Source organism: Endocarpon pusillum (genome assembly GCF_000464535.1).
Source record: "Endocarpon pusillum Z07020 unplaced genomic scaffold scaffold587, whole genome shotgun sequence".
NCBI classification, from domain to species: Eukaryota; Fungi; Ascomycota; class Eurotiomycetes; order Verrucariales; family Verrucariaceae; genus Endocarpon; species Endocarpon pusillum.
Genome location: NW_006916545.1, coordinates 129018 through 143679, shown reverse-complemented (window position 1 = coordinate 143679; position 14662 = coordinate 129018). Strand labels below are relative to the sequence as shown.

Below are 14662 nucleotides of genomic sequence, written 5' to 3'. Positions count from 1 at the left end.
GCGCGAGGGGTGGGGTGGTGGGGGCAGGTATATGGAGAGTGGGTTGGTGGTGGTGGCGGATCAGGAGCGGTATGTTGGCGATGGGGAGGCGGAGAGCGGGAGGCGGTATGTGCAGGGTGCGTTGGAGAATGTGCGGGCTGCGGCGGTGGGTCAGGGAGGGGGAGACGGGCAAGCGGATGGGAAAGAGGACGGGGAGGGCCAGGCGCGGCGACCGCGCATCGGTTCGTGGTATCACTGGCTACGCGTCCGCGATGGGCGATAGCGGGTACGTGAACTGGGGGAGTGGATGGGCCGACGCGGAGGCTTGTGTGGCGTTTGCTCTGGAGAAGATCCGTAGCGAAGACAGGGAGGGGAGAGTTACGATCGAGTGCGGCAAGAGGGTGGAGAGGTTGCTCTTCAGCGATCCCCAGGTCGAACCTGAACTTGATCGTGCTCCTCCCATCAACCAAAGCGGAGCCGCAACCCCCGAGCCCAGACCCAAACCGGTATGCACCGGGATCCAACTCTCGAGCGGCGAGATCCGCCACGCGAGCCTCGTCATCCTCGCCACCGGATCCTGGACCCCGACTCTGGTCGACCTGCGCGGTCGCGCCATCGCTACCGGACAAGTGCTGGCGTACATCCCGCTCAGCGAGGGCGAGTATGCGGCGTTAAGCCGCAAGCCGGTGCAGCTCAACATGAGCAGCGGCATGTTTGTCATGCCGCCCCGAGCCAGGGAGGGCGAGTCCCGGCGCGAACTGAAGATCGCCAGGCATGGATTCGGGTATCGCAATCCGAGGATGGTGCGGGAGCCTGCGCTGGCGCAGCGGCGGAGGAGGGATCAGAGAGCAGATGGGAGGGGTGAGGAGGACGCGATGCGGGGACCGGAGAATGTAGAACCAGGAGCAGGAGCAGGAGATGGAGATGGAGAAAAAGGAAAGGATGGACATGAGATGCTCGAGATCTCCGTGCCGGACACCACCATCCCGATTCCCCCTGAAGGCGAGGAGGCATGCAGGAAGATAGCCAGAGAGGCCTTTGGGCATCCAGATCCAGCCTCGAATCCAGACTCGGATGTCAAGTTGAAGGAGTTGCATGAACTGGCTGCACTGGCAGACCGTCCCTTCTCCCGAACAAGGCTCTGTTGGTACTGCGACACGTATGCACTCCCTTTCCACTTGATATTTTCATGGATAGATTTTGATTATCTTCCCCTAGCCCCTGGCCTCCCTCCCACACATCTAATCTAATAACTCACATCATTATATCCCCACTCCCAAAGTACCCCTTGACTGATCCCTGCACCAGGCCATCAGGCAATTTCCTCATTACCGCGCACCCGCACAGCAGAAATCTCTTCCTCGCCACTGGCGGATCGGGCCATGCGTTCAAGTTCTTCCCCGTAATCGGGGACAAGATCGTCGATGCCATCGAGGGAACCTTGGAGCCCGGGTTGCGCGAGTTGTGGCGCTGGAGGGATGATGCGGAAGCTGCTGACGACATGTTTGACACGACGGGGGATGGCAGTCGCGGCGGGCCGAGGGGGATGAGGTTGGATGTAGAGGTTGGGAGGGGACGGTAGGGAAGGGCTAAAGCGAGTAAGAGAGGGTACAAAGGGGGAAAGATGGGGGTAGATTAGATCTGGAGCAGCCGTTTTGGGGGTTGGTGACTTCGGTCTGCTCGCCCTCTCCCTTGTATGAGCGTGATCACAACTAGAGTGGAGGTAGGAAAGCAATGGGTGGATGGCTGCACCCAGTGAAGCTTGAGAGACATGGAAGCAGCAGGTAAGTGAGTGTGGATCCGTATCAAAACGCTCAGCGTCTCTATACTTTCCACAATAAACTCATGTCCGAGACTCGACGCTGCGCCTTTCTAATGTCACTGCCAGCTCCTGCATTTTGTTACCATGTCCTTTTACCAGATTCGTGAGTCATTTTCAAGTTTGCTCATTATGGTCTCGCAACAGTCAGCAATTCAGATATCAACAGCCAATTTTTTCAAGCTCTGGTGTCATGCTTCCATTGAACCCACCACAGCACATTGAGATATAACAACATCGACCATCTGTCCAGCATACCGATCTTCTGGTTTGGGCACCAACGAGACACTTGCCTCTCCACAACGGAACTTCAGCGTTCGGATGAACTCTTGATCCAGCACGGACCTGGCAAACGGAACTCTTGTCACCAGGCCACTCCAGGTGAAATCTGCCACGCAATTGGCGGCAATGGTATTTGCAGGAAGTGCCGTCCACGGATTGGCACGAACGTAGCCGAAGTCGGCAAGGTTGATGTAGATAAGTAGAGTTTGTAGCTGGTCCATGTGTCGTAGAGTCTGTACAGCCGACCTGAAATCAAAGGAATGGGACCTGTCCTTGGACGGTGTGTTTGACCTCACCTTTGGCCATCTGCCATATTCACCTAGACGCACGGAGACGTGCCGAATTCTATCCACCATCGGGTTGGACAGGCATTCCAAGGCGCTGAGCAAGAGATCTGGGTTCGAGAAACACCATGTCGTCCTGGCGAAGAGGGAATACCAGAATTCGTGGTAAAACTGCCTGTTCAGAAAGAATGGCCGAACGGACAAGGTCTGGAAAATTAGTCCTTCCCGTGTGTCTGTAAAATATTGCAACCGCACTCTTCCGCAGCCTGTTGATACATGTAAGAATGAAGGGATCCACAGGTCATAGATGTATCTCCGGATCTCGGCAGGCAGATCGAGAAAGCGGAATGGCTGTGCAGGCCTGGTAGCAAAGGGCGCCAGTTTGGCACTGGAAGGTACTTCATTTCTTGGGACCAGGACTGGGTAATAAGGAGATAATCGCGTACTCATTTGGCATCAGAATTGGGTAACGGCCTGAACAGCTGCCGTGGTCGAGCGATAACAGCACGGCTGTCAATTGTCAATTGCACTTTTCAAGCTTCGCTCAAGGAACTCGATGAGGAACTCGATGAGCAACGTCTTTTGATGACAAGTTGTCCAGCTTGGATTATTGCGGATATGCGAGATGCGGTGTAAAGAGAGCAGCAACCACAGCAGCAACCACAGCAGCAACCACAGCAGCAACCACACCTCCAACGTCGGAGCACGATTGATGAGAAGCAGAATGTTTCTGGAAGATGAGGCAATCAACGACTCGACCGAGCCGGAGGATGATGGAGCCCAGACCAGAAGCATCAAAAGCAATTTATGTAAGCAGGAACAGCCTTGTGCCTTATGTTCACATGGAAATGAGACATTGAAGGACGAGAGGAATACGGAGCACACATTGTATCAGCCAGCAAGAACGAGGCCAAATGTCACTGGGCGGAAGCCGCCGGTCTCCAAACTCATTCGAAAACTTGTTCGAGACTTTGGTATCGCTCTCCACAGAATATCATACGGATGCTTCATTTGATGCTTCATTTCCGTTGCCAGAAGAGTTGTACTTCTATCAAAAGTATACTAATTACATCGTTCATGAAGGGAAAGCTCGCCCGCGCTTGTCAAACGAGCAAACGAGCAAACGCTGGCTCCCCTCAGCCGCCTCGCCGCCTCTCCACCACCTGACAGATCTAGCATCTAACATGCGCCGTGCCTCCTATGCTTGTGATGTTCTGACCCCCAACTAGTAAAAGCGATCAGAGGAGCTGGGTAAAAAATGAAGAGCAGGTACCGGTCATAAATGGCAGCCTGGTGTCAATCAAACAGGGAACAGATCATGCAGAGCAGCAGTAATATTCACCACATCTAAAACCCAGAAAACATTCCATCAAGTTCATCCAGCTCAACATTCTCGGGAGATCTCAACTCCCAATTCGTCATCTCGACATCTTGTAGACCAATCTCCGTCACAAGCGCGGTGACTTTCTTGACATTGGTAGCGTGATCATCTTTGGCAGCAATCATAGGACTGCTGAGTAAGGCGGTCTGGTTGGGCACAGCAGGCGCACCATGGGCATGGCCGAACAACTCGTAGCCCAATTCTTGATCTCGTTTATGCGTCATCTCGGCCGTCTCTTCAATACCCTCCATCTGTTGATTGCTTCCTTGATCCAGGCTACCTTCAATCGATGTATGGACGCAGGACTCATTCAGGCTCATACCCCGAGCGCGCACAGCTGTGGCCGTCTCGGTAAAGCCTTTCTCATCAGCTTCAAGTGGTGGGCTTGGCGCCCTGTTCTGAGCGGTTCGGTGTTCTGCGATCGATCCGTCCCGTGTCAGACTGCTCCGACCACTAAAGCTTTCTCCTGGAGTCGGAGGATTCATGGGCTGATCATCATCCAGATCTGGCGAGGATAGGTCGACCTCAGGGCTAGGACTCATTCGAAGACGCTCTCTTGTTTCCAGGTCGATGTCATCTTGGTCAATGCTCGGTGAAACGCTGGGAGTGAGACGCTTGACATTCGACGCCGTCGGAGCTATTATATCGTCCGAGCTTTCTGGTAGCTTCTGATGTGGTGTGGTGGTAAGGTAGAAGAAGACCTTTCGCGGATGCACCGGGATGAGCTCCTTGGCCAAAGGACAAGGGGCAAGGGCGGTCCATGGTCTCTTGAGGTAAAGACTTAATCGAGAAGATAGAAGAGCTGCAGGATTGGCGGAACTGCGGATGCGATCAACCACGTCAGTGTTTGCGTCGTTGGTGGATGGGAATGGATATACATACTGTGCAACGCTGTCATTGGTAGATGCAAGAACAGCTGCCAGTTCCTTGATCAAATGCGGCCGGTTGCCAGTCTTCTCTAACTGATCAATCACAGCAATCACAATGTCATCATTGATACCCTCCGTATCAATCTTGATGTCGAAATGTGAGTTGCCTGGTGAAGGTGGTGGTGTATGCGCAAGGCCCCCACGCCGACTCTTTGGTTTCGAGGCAGTACTGTCAGTTGGAGAAATCACAGATGCATCAGATGATGATATTGGAGACACTGGAGTATTGTCGCCGTGGGATCGCTTAACTCTTTTCGAAGGATGTTGCAATGTTTCGGCGGTTGGTGTACATTTCGAGGGCGAGCGGTGAGCGCGTGAGGCGGCCGGAAGCTGGATTCCCAGCGAAGGCAGCGATAGTGACTTGCGACGAGTATTATAAGGCATGTTGACGACGAATGAGGGCTGAAATGGTCGTGATAAATTCTTGTCAGTGAAGAGCAGTTGGATGGTGCAAGCGACCAGGAAAACAGTGAATCTTGGTGAAGCAGAATTATTGTTGTGATTGACGATTTCAGGCCTCTGAGAATAGTATCCGGACCATGGGTATGTGTTGGATGCAGAATGTCGGTCGCCGGTTGATTGGGCAGTTTGACTTGGGGGAAGAATGCACGAAGGGGGCGGCGATTTGATGGCGACGAATCAGATCTGCGTCACCAGTGCAGAGCCTGCAGCAGTCCGCTTGGGATACTCCCTTTCACTCGATCAAATGCTGGTTGCCTTTCCACGCAAGGCAATTGGGTACAGGCGGATTCCACTACCAAAGAAATCGATGTGACGAGTTGAGGCGGTAAGCTGACCGTTTCCCTGCCGATCGTAACTTCTGTTAATGTTTTTAGGCTGACTTTTAGACCTAGTCCAGTATGACATCTACCGGATATGTGAATGTGCGTAGTAGCAGACGGATGGAGGCCAGAGCGTAATGCAAGAATGTATCAGGAGTCTGGCCGCAGGGAGGCGTGAATGCTGGTATGGGCTATACGAGATTGATTGCGGAGAAAGCAGTACTGCCTACGTAGAGTATCGTGAACTGCTATCGTGCACTGCTGGAGAAGGATGCGATGGAAAGGGAGAAGGAAGGAGCTGTGACACACGACAAGACCAGGTCGGATCCGCACCCTTCCCTCTTGGGCGGCAGCGAGCAGTTAGATTAGGTTGATTAGGTTGATTAGGTTGGTCAACTCGTTAGCACCCCGGTCCAAAGCATGGACACAAGCCTCTTGCCTGAGTTTTTGGGATGCTTAGGCTGAGACTTTGGGGAACCACGCGCGAGATTGGGCTGGAAGCCTGGAAGCATAGTGTCAGCCTTTCACGCGTTGCAGGGTCTGGCAGGCAATGCTTGAGGAGCCGATGTGAAGCTTTAACTTTGTCCAATTAAAACTTTTCAAACAGCAGGAGCTGAAAAAAGACGGCAAAGTGCCGTTGATCGGCTATGATGCACCCCAGCTGTTGACTAACACCAGCACTACTCTACTACTAGCTGAAACCTTGAACCAAGTCCCCTGCGGGACTTAGTGCGTAGTGCCCGGCTTCGTGGACGATATAACCAGTACTACGTAGTAAACTACCAGTAGCTTGAAAAAGATCCCTCAATAAAAGGCGACTCAAAGAGCGCTTCATCTGAAAAACATCAAGTTCCCGGACGTGCTTACGCGGAAGTCGGAAAGAGTAGCCAGTCGTGTCGTCAGGGCTGGTCAATTCAATTATTGAAATGTTGCCAATTTACCTGCCTAGCCGTAGGATCCAGGATGCAGATGCGCAGCAAATATGACTCGTAAGGTGTGCTGTGATGGGAACTTACGCCAGCACAAATAGCAGACATGATCGAGAACTCATGCAAGGGTCCCGGCCGCATAGCAACACGTTTGCGGTACGTGCAGGGTGATGACATGGTTGTCTTAGGAGATATGACCACGCCCGTGTCTAGAATAAAAGTACTCGTGTCTTCCGAGAGCATATCTTCGACATCGTGCATCAGCAATTATGCAGCTGCTATGCAGAGGAGAGTGTTATTTATGACTTGCCCCCCACCTTGCCTAAGTAGCGCCGAGCTGCACCATGCTAGTGCTTCCAGAACTCTTCCGGCCAGCCAATACCTTCGGATTATGCAGCGTGACAGGGGCTCAGCCCAACAAAAATCTTACCACGCTTCACAACCAATTGCTAAGTTCTGCCTGTCAACTTTTTCGTGTTGCCCCCGCCAGGCCAGATCTGAGGGCAAGATCCAGATGCCTGTTGGGTGACGACAAGAGGCGGAGCCGCAGTATGGGTGACCATGCGGTAAATCCCTGTTGATCAATCTTGTCGTCGACGGGTTTGGCTGTGAGTTTTTATGTTGACGGTGATGCAAGTTCCTGGTTTCTGGTTTCTCAATTAGTGATAATCTGGGCGAGATTTGCCCAGCGATGCCATCGCTCCAACCTTTCACTGAATCGGCAGTCACTGTACACGCTTGTCATAACTCCATGGTGATCTTCGAGTTCTCCTGAATCTCTTTTCCAGTCGTGGAAGTGATCAGCGTGAGAGTCTGATTGAAGGATAAGCACGGTGGAGCCGGGTTCAAGTTTTGGGTTTGACCCATCCAAACGCCACAGAAGAGGTAAATCTGTGTGTCCAGCTGGTTGTCGATATTTCAATCCATGTTTGGGTTCTTGTGAACAATCGAAACACAGCTGAGTAAGATTCTTCGTCTCTGATTCCGCTGCAGGTAATTCATAGAATGATAGTGATAGAACGACCAAACACGACATTTCCGCGTGTTCATCTATCCAGTCGGCTGAGCCTTTTGGGTGCTTCTGAGATCTGGCTTGCCTTTCAAACGTCGCGTCTTATCTGCTTTCCGCTAGAACAGACCTTTTGGATATAAGGGAATCAGTTCGTCTTCTTGCTTTCCTTATCAAAGGTATCTTCAACGCCGGTATGTGTGAGCTCCAAGGCCCAAGTAGTCCCAAAGTGGTACCTTTTCAACCCTGCAATTTGTAACCCACTGTCCTTCACGATCTTGCCAATATCTCGATTCCACCAGCAGCCAAATCGGTCAGCATGCTCTTTAGCCAAGCCGTCCAGAACATAATTGATCCACCAGTAATGGCCTCTGCCATGCTCCAGTAGAAGTACACGACCGCCTTCTGTCCCATTCGGGCCTGGCTTCTTGAGTAGGTCCTTCATCGTCCTCATGTACTCCACAGGGTCTGTTATACTGCAAAGCCCAAAGGTTTGAATGATTGTATCAAATCCAGTACTCCCAGGAGGAGGGGTAATGGCTTTCTTCACGCCTGCGTCGGCTACCACAAATTCCACTCGGCCCCTGAACTTGGGATGTTGCTCTTTCCATCTCTTAGAACATATCTGCAACATCTTCTCGCTTTGATCCACAAACGTCATGCTCTTGATTCTCTTGCCTTTTGCTTTGACCCTGCCGGTTTCACCACCCTCGCCATATGTCCCTAAATCGTAATACCCACCGTTTCTGCCTGTGCCAGCACTGACCTCGAGCACATGCCCCTTGGCTTTTTGACACAGCTTCTTTCTCTTCCCATCCAACCGCATCACCTTCTCCATTGTATCAATATCTTCATCGTAACGAGTGGCAATATTATTGTAGCGATCGGAAACATCGGCATCTTGCTCCAATTCGAGCTCTTCAGACTTCTTCCATGCAGCCTTCCAACCAAGGAAGACAGAAGTGCAATATATGGACAAGCAGAAGCCTGACAGACCAACTATCCAGAGCCAGCCCGTACGAATCTGCGGAGGCGGTTCAATTGATGCCGAGGTGCTCTGTGGAATCTGTCTTCGCAGTCCTGTATCACGGGACGAGGACGGTAGGCTGGCCATTTGGTATTCAGTCAGTATCTTTCAGGAAGGGCGGTAGAGACCAGGTTGGAAAAGATCATAGACGCAACATACAGGGCACGAGTCGGCTTGAAATACGGTTTTGATTGCGATGTCGACCTGGAGGACAATGTCCTCCAATTTCCTCTCACATTCCATCTTATTATTGTTGCTTGGGCGGGAGAATATGCGTATCTGCTCGGCACACGGGAGCACATAATACACCAATCGAGTACTCCTTCGAAACCATCATTTTAATTGTTCATCATCTGGCCAATGTGCGCCATTGTTTGATATCGACCCTGTCAGCATCTGAGGTGCACCCAAAGACGATGAACTACGATGTAGCTCTGCCAGTGCGAGTCATGTACTACTAGTAATTAGTGGCATGTTGTCTAGTTAACATGGCGATCTAATCTTATCTCCAGCTTACTTCATTGCATGTGAACTTCTCAAACCCGATCTCCAATAAAGACATTCAACCTAACTCACCTTAACAAGGTACCAGCTCGGTATTGTCGGAAATAATCATGGTCTTATATCTGTCCTAAAAGTAGCCTGGGATGTTGCATGTACACCTCTATCACATGCTATACCGCGTCAGTAAGTCTTCGACCCCTCAGTAATGATAATGATTGGACATGCACTGGGGATCAAATAGACAAACACTCTTTTGAGTACTTTAAGTGTACATTCGTCAAGGCTGAGTTAAATACAAAGGTGTAGCTTAGAGCCAACAATACCTATGTCTTCTACTGTTATTGGTCGTATTCCGGGGAGGGCATAAATATTGTTAGATGAGTGCTAGTAGCAGCTAGTTGTACTAGTAATATAGCGTCACTGACTCTGCTTAGCTTCGATACATCTCCTTGGCGTCTGCTTCACTGGGTTTTGGTGGTTGGCAAAACTAATCATGACGAATTCACCCTCTAATAGGTCCAGATACTTGGTAAGGTGATCAGAATTTGTTTTCTGCTTCGTAAATCAAGCATTCCAATATTTCTCCGTTGAAGAAAATAAGATACCTAGATTACTAGGTAGTCTGTAAACAGTTGTTTCAGAACAAGCTTACTAGCACTAGTCAACCTAATAATATTTTGACCCTCTCCCGTAGTAAATGGCGGCGGTTGGAAGGAAAGATGACGCAGCAAACCTCGGTTCTACATCGCCTCTTAGATCCTAGAGGTTGTCAATTATGTCGTCTGAGGTTTTAGATAGTTGTCCCATTGACAATGACTTCGAAGAGTATCGCCAGGTCTCTCTTGAGACCCCAATACTTCTGCAGAGCAAATATCTCAGCGCTGAACTCGTCTGCGGCCAATTTATCACTGAGAATATCTTTAGAAGTAAGGCGAACGACTGCGAAACGGCCTGGACTCAGCAAAGTCCCTGCACGAGCTTTATCGACGTCCATACCCAGCAGATATGCCACAGTGGAGGAGTCGTTGGATTTCCGGGAACAGGATCGTGAGTCAGATAAGGTGGATGTCTGTATTGTTGGTGGAGGTAATGGTCTTGTATGCCACTTACTAGCATCGACTGATCTCTCGACACTCAGGCCCCGCTGGACTGAGCGCAGCGATCAGACTCAAGCAACTCGCCAATGAAGCAGGCAATGAGGAATTCCGTGTGATAGTGCTCGAAAAGGCGTCTGAGATTGGCGCTCATATCCTTTCTGGCAATGTCCTTGAACCTACCGCTATCAACGAGCTGATACCCGACTGGCTCTCTGAGAACAATGCATCCAGATACGATGGTGCAACGCCTGCCAAATCAGACAAGATGCGCTTCCTTACCAAAAATTCCTCGATACCTCTGCCCGCGCCTCCTCAAATGCATAACAAGGGCAACTACATAATAAGCCTATCACAATTCTGCAAGTGGTTAGGGGAGAGGGCGGAAGAGGTTGGTGTCGAAGTGTATGCTGGTTTTGCTGGTTCAGAAGTGCTGTACAGCAATGATGGGGCTGTCAAGGGTGTGGCTACAAACGACCTAGGCGTTGGACGAGACGGGAAACCGAAAACAAGCTTCGAGAGGGGCATGGAATTCCATGCGAGACTGACTCTCCTTGCAGAAGGATGTCATGGAAGTCTGACAAAGCAAGTCTCGAAGAAGTTCGATTTACGGCGGGAAGTGTGGGAAGTGAAGCCGGAAAACTTTAAGAAAGGAGAGATCTCTCACACGATGGGCTACCCGCTGAGCAAAAATGTTTATGGAGGTGGCTGGATGTACCACTACGGAGATAATCTGGTCAGCTTGGGGCTGGTGGTGGGGCTCGATTATGCCAATCCATGGCTAAGCCCATATGGAGAGTTTCAGAAGATGAAGCACCATCCATTCTACAAATCGGTCATAGATGGTGGTAAATGCATCGCATATGGGGCCAGAGCATTGAACGAGGGTGGCTACCAGTCGATACCGAAGTGCTCGTTCCCAGGTGGCGCGCTGATCGGAGATACGGCCGGATTTTTGAATGTACCCAAAATCAAGGGCACACATACTAGCATGAAAAGTGGCATACTGGCGGCGGAAGCAGCATATCCGGCTTTGGTGGACACTGACGCAAGCAGTTTGTTCTTGTTCGATTACGAGGACAAGCTTCGTGAATCATTTATTTGGAAGGAATTGAAGCAGGTTCGCAACATGAGACCATCATTTCATACTCCGCTCGGCATCTATGGCGGTATCATGTATTCCGGATTGGAGGCATTTCTCTTCAGAGGTCAGACACCATGGACTTTCCAGCACAAATCTGGAGACCATGCAGCGACAAAATCGGCGGACCAACAGCCTAGGATCGAATACCCAAAGCCAGACGGCAAAATTAGCTTCGACATTTTGACCAGCGTTAGCAGAACGGGCACAAATCATGAAGAGGATCAGCCCGTGCATTTGCAGGTCAAAGATTGGGATAGGCATGCCGAGATGGAATATCCCAAATATAAGGGTGTCGAAAACCGCTTCTGCCCAGCAGGAGTCTATGAATATGTTGAAGATGAGAGCAAGGAGCTTGGGGTTAGATTCCAGATCAATGCACAGAAGTAAGTAGTTTGAATGTCGATTCAGATTTATCAAAGCTAACTCTGAAAAAGCTGTATTCACTGCAAGACTTGCGACATCAAGGACCCCAGTCAGGATATCAACTGGTCTACGCCTATCGGAGGGGATGGACCAAAGTATTCAATGACATGAACTGTATTGCGCTCTTCATTTGAAAGTAGAAAAGGAGGACGTACTGCTCAGCTAACGTCAGCTTCCGAGCGACCAACAACCTGCCACCATGTATCAAGATATCTCGGATCGACGTCGGTTGATGACACAGTGAGTATACGGGGCTTGATTCAGGCAAAGCAGGGTGAACATAAATGAAGGAAGAGATGGGCTGTCACGTCCAATTTTTCCTAAGCCAAATAAGTGAGCATAGTGGTTGGTACAATGCTAGGAGCTGTAGGGTACCACAAGGTCTGGCCAGTCGATTGTATATATGGTACAAAATGTAATATGGCATCAGGATAGGTGACCAAATCTCTGCAGACATTCGTATCAGCTCTTGTACGGAGTACGACTAATGGTAATTGAAGTATTATCATGCTGGGCGTTAACCTACCATCCGGCTAAACCACAAATGGCTAGCTCAACCGGGTGCAAAGTGAGGCTGCGCTCAGCATCACGAGGCTAACAAATACTTCTCCGCCCGACACCTTCAACCATCCATCAACAATACTATTACTATCCTTCAGCACGAAAACCAACAAAGTTGCGCTGCAGCTTTCCAGATATTCCTTGCGCTAGGGTCGGGGACCCAACACTCCAGGTTCTTCTCCAGCTGTATTGGAACGTCTCCTGGTTCTGTGGTCGCATCGCTGCTGTCAAGATGAGCGAGGTCTCGTCGACCCGGCTCTATCTGGGCAATCTTCCTCGCACTGGTATGCTGGTTCCACTGTTCTCTGTGATACTCCATCTGCCTGTTCGGTGATGCCTGGGACGTCTGCCTGGGGCGTCTGTTGGATCCTTTGTCAGGGCGCGACAATTTGTTCCTCATGGAGGCCTCACTTCTTCCCTCACCGGTTCCAAGGCTCTGGTCCAAGCTGACCCCGCGTTTCTCTTAATTCAGCTACAAAGCAAGACATTGAAGAACACTTCAATAGAGAAGGAACTGGCAAGATCACCGAGGTCAAGCTTATGAATGGCTTTGGTTTCATTGAATACGAAGATGCGCTGGATGCTCGAGATATTGTCCCAGGTAAGCCCATCAACTCTTCAGCACGTATCAAATGACTAACGAGAGGTACAGTTTTCCGTATGCGACCTCCTAGAACTCAACCTTGCCAGCTTTAACCGTTTGCTATAGATGGAAGTGAGTTTAAAGGAGAACGCCTCACAGTACAATTCGCTCGGGGACCACGTCACAAAGAAAACTTCAATGGGCCATCTGATCGCAGCGCGCCTCCTCGTCCACGTCGAACAATATATCGAATGCAAATAACGGGTCTTCCTACCGATACCAGTTGGCAGGTCAGCAGAGCACATTTTCTTTGGTCTACATACCTTGGCCTGATTGCTTTACTTGCGGCAATTACCCGGCTTCCCTATTCGAAACATTTCTTGTGATCTGGTACGCATCAAGAAGCTGTGAATGCATGAATCACCCAACCAGAGATCACTGCTGCGTCGTCAACCTTCTTCCTAGGGCCACTCATTTCCTATTATTTGTCATTTTCTACCCCGGGATAATTGTTCTACTTTTAAATTCTGCACTTGGACATGTTTGAAGTGCTCGCATAAGAAGTGCGCTACCGAATCCATTTCCGGTGATTGCACATGTTTTCTTAGTGGCGATAAACCCAGCATTAGCTAGTAGCTCACAGACCACAGGATCTCAAAGACTTCGCCAGACAGTCTGGACTTGATGTCGTCTATTCCGAGACCGGTCGCGATAGAGATGGGAAAGGGTGAGTCTTACCTGTACATCTAAGGTCTGGTACTGATTTCCTAGCTTTGTTGAGTTCGAAACAGCCAAAGACTTGAGCACTGCTGTTGAAAAGCTTGACAACCACGAATTCAAAGGCACGACCGTTCACTGTGTTTCCGACGTAAGTGCTGAGTTTCCTATGAAGTTCAATGAAATCAAGTCCTCCGTCTCACTTACACCGCTCCATTACTAGATTCAGGAAGAACGCCCACAGCGAGACATGGGCTATCGATCTCGTACTCCTCCGCGTCGCTACGGACCACCAGGATTTGACGAACCTTACGACCGTCGAGGTCCCCCTCCCCGGGGCTATTCTCCAAGAGGCTATCCACGCGAACGTTCACCGGGAAGAGGACGATATGATGACTATGGCCGTGACTATGGAAGGAGAAGTCCACCACTACCAAGAGGACGATTGGATGACGGATATGGACATGGACCACCGCCTCCACGACGAGCACCCTACGAACACGATCCTTACGACAGACGAGGACCGCCACCTCCAGGTGGCTATCCTGACCCATACAGAAGTGGAGATCCATATGCCAGACCACGGAGTCCACTACCAAGGTATGGCGGTGGCGGTGGCTATGGCGGATATGAAGATGGAGCTTATCCAAGACGATATTGGTAAATTCTTCACTTTCCTGCTCCTGCTGATTGGCTGCCCCTCGAATGGGTATGTCATGACGAAGCACCAGCTCATTTCATTTCTGCTAGAACGAGTCGATCCTCTACTCCTGTACAGCGCAGTTCCTATGCTTGACCAAAGGTAAATGACGACCGTCAAGGATATCCCGAAAATGTTCATGCGCTCGAAAAAGATATGTGGTTGGGTTGAGGTCGAAAATGCTTGGTCACGGCGCAGCATCTTTTGAAAGGGTATCACGGCGCCCTAATGCAGAACAAAACGTTCCAGGTTGATTTCATGACACTCCACGCACATCTCGAATGATTGGTATCATTTCCCCAGCTTTTCAACACTTCTGGTTTCAGCAAGACCAATCAAGACTGCCTCTTTGGAACCCCCCAGGCTTCATTAACTTGTTTTGTCCTTTGCAGCCGGATAGTCACTTGTAACCAAATTGAACTCCATAGGAAGGACTTTGCTGGACAGCTAACCGGCTAAAGCAACCCTTGTTGTATGCACCTGCTTCTGCTTGAAGAACCTGGCTTGCTCTCTTC

At 50.3% G+C, this 14662-nt stretch overlaps 6 protein-coding genes across 6 annotated transcripts; 3 read left to right on the top strand and 3 right to left on the bottom strand.

The window, feature by feature from the left end:
- Nucleotides 1–128: 128 nt before the first annotated feature.
- On the top strand, nt 129–1561 carry EPUS_05962 (uncharacterized protein; the record flags this gene model as incomplete). The annotated part of the gene is made up of 2 exons (XM_007806775.1): nt 129–1138; nt 1288–1561. 2 exons carry the CDS (start codon nt 129–131, stop codon nt 1559–1561), a joined length of 1284 nt encoding a protein of 427 aa, XP_007804966.1.
- A 428-nt stretch (nt 1562–1989) lies between these two features.
- On the bottom strand, nt 1990–2814 carry EPUS_05961 (uncharacterized protein; the record flags this gene model as incomplete). Its single annotated transcript, XM_007806774.1, has 1 exon — nt 1990–2814. The coding sequence occupies one exon, from the start codon at nt 2812–2814 to the stop codon at nt 1990–1992; it is 825 nt and encodes a 274-aa protein (XP_007804965.1).
- Nucleotides 2815–3711: 897 nt separating this feature from the next.
- EPUS_05960 (uncharacterized protein) lies at nt 3712–5058 on the bottom strand (the record flags this gene model as incomplete). Its single annotated transcript, XM_007806773.1, has 1 exon — nt 3712–5058. One exon carries the CDS (start codon nt 5056–5058, stop codon nt 3712–3714), a length of 1347 nt encoding a protein of 448 aa, XP_007804964.1.
- Nucleotides 5059–7542: 2484 nt separating this feature from the next.
- On the bottom strand, nt 7543–8508 carry EPUS_05959 (uncharacterized protein; the record flags this gene model as incomplete). Its single annotated transcript, XM_007806772.1, has 1 exon — nt 7543–8508. The coding sequence occupies one exon, from the start codon at nt 8506–8508 to the stop codon at nt 7543–7545; it is 966 nt and encodes a 321-aa protein (XP_007804963.1).
- A 1229-nt stretch (nt 8509–9737) lies between these two features.
- EPUS_05958 (electron transfer flavoprotein-ubiquinone oxidoreductase) lies at nt 9738–11697 on the top strand (the record flags this gene model as incomplete). The annotated part of the gene is made up of 3 exons (XM_007806771.1): nt 9738–10011; nt 10064–11546; nt 11598–11697. The coding sequence occupies 3 exons, from the start codon at nt 9738–9740 to the stop codon at nt 11695–11697; spliced, it is 1857 nt and encodes a 618-aa protein (XP_007804962.1).
- A 682-nt stretch (nt 11698–12379) lies between these two features.
- On the top strand, nt 12380–14111 carry EPUS_05957 (uncharacterized protein; the record flags this gene model as incomplete). Its single annotated transcript, XM_007806770.1, has 5 exons — nt 12380–12431; nt 12620–12748; nt 13364–13457; nt 13502–13598; nt 13671–14111. The coding sequence occupies 5 exons, from the start codon at nt 12380–12382 to the stop codon at nt 14109–14111; spliced, it is 813 nt and encodes a 270-aa protein (XP_007804961.1).
- Between the last annotated feature and the right edge of the window lie 551 nt (nt 14112–14662).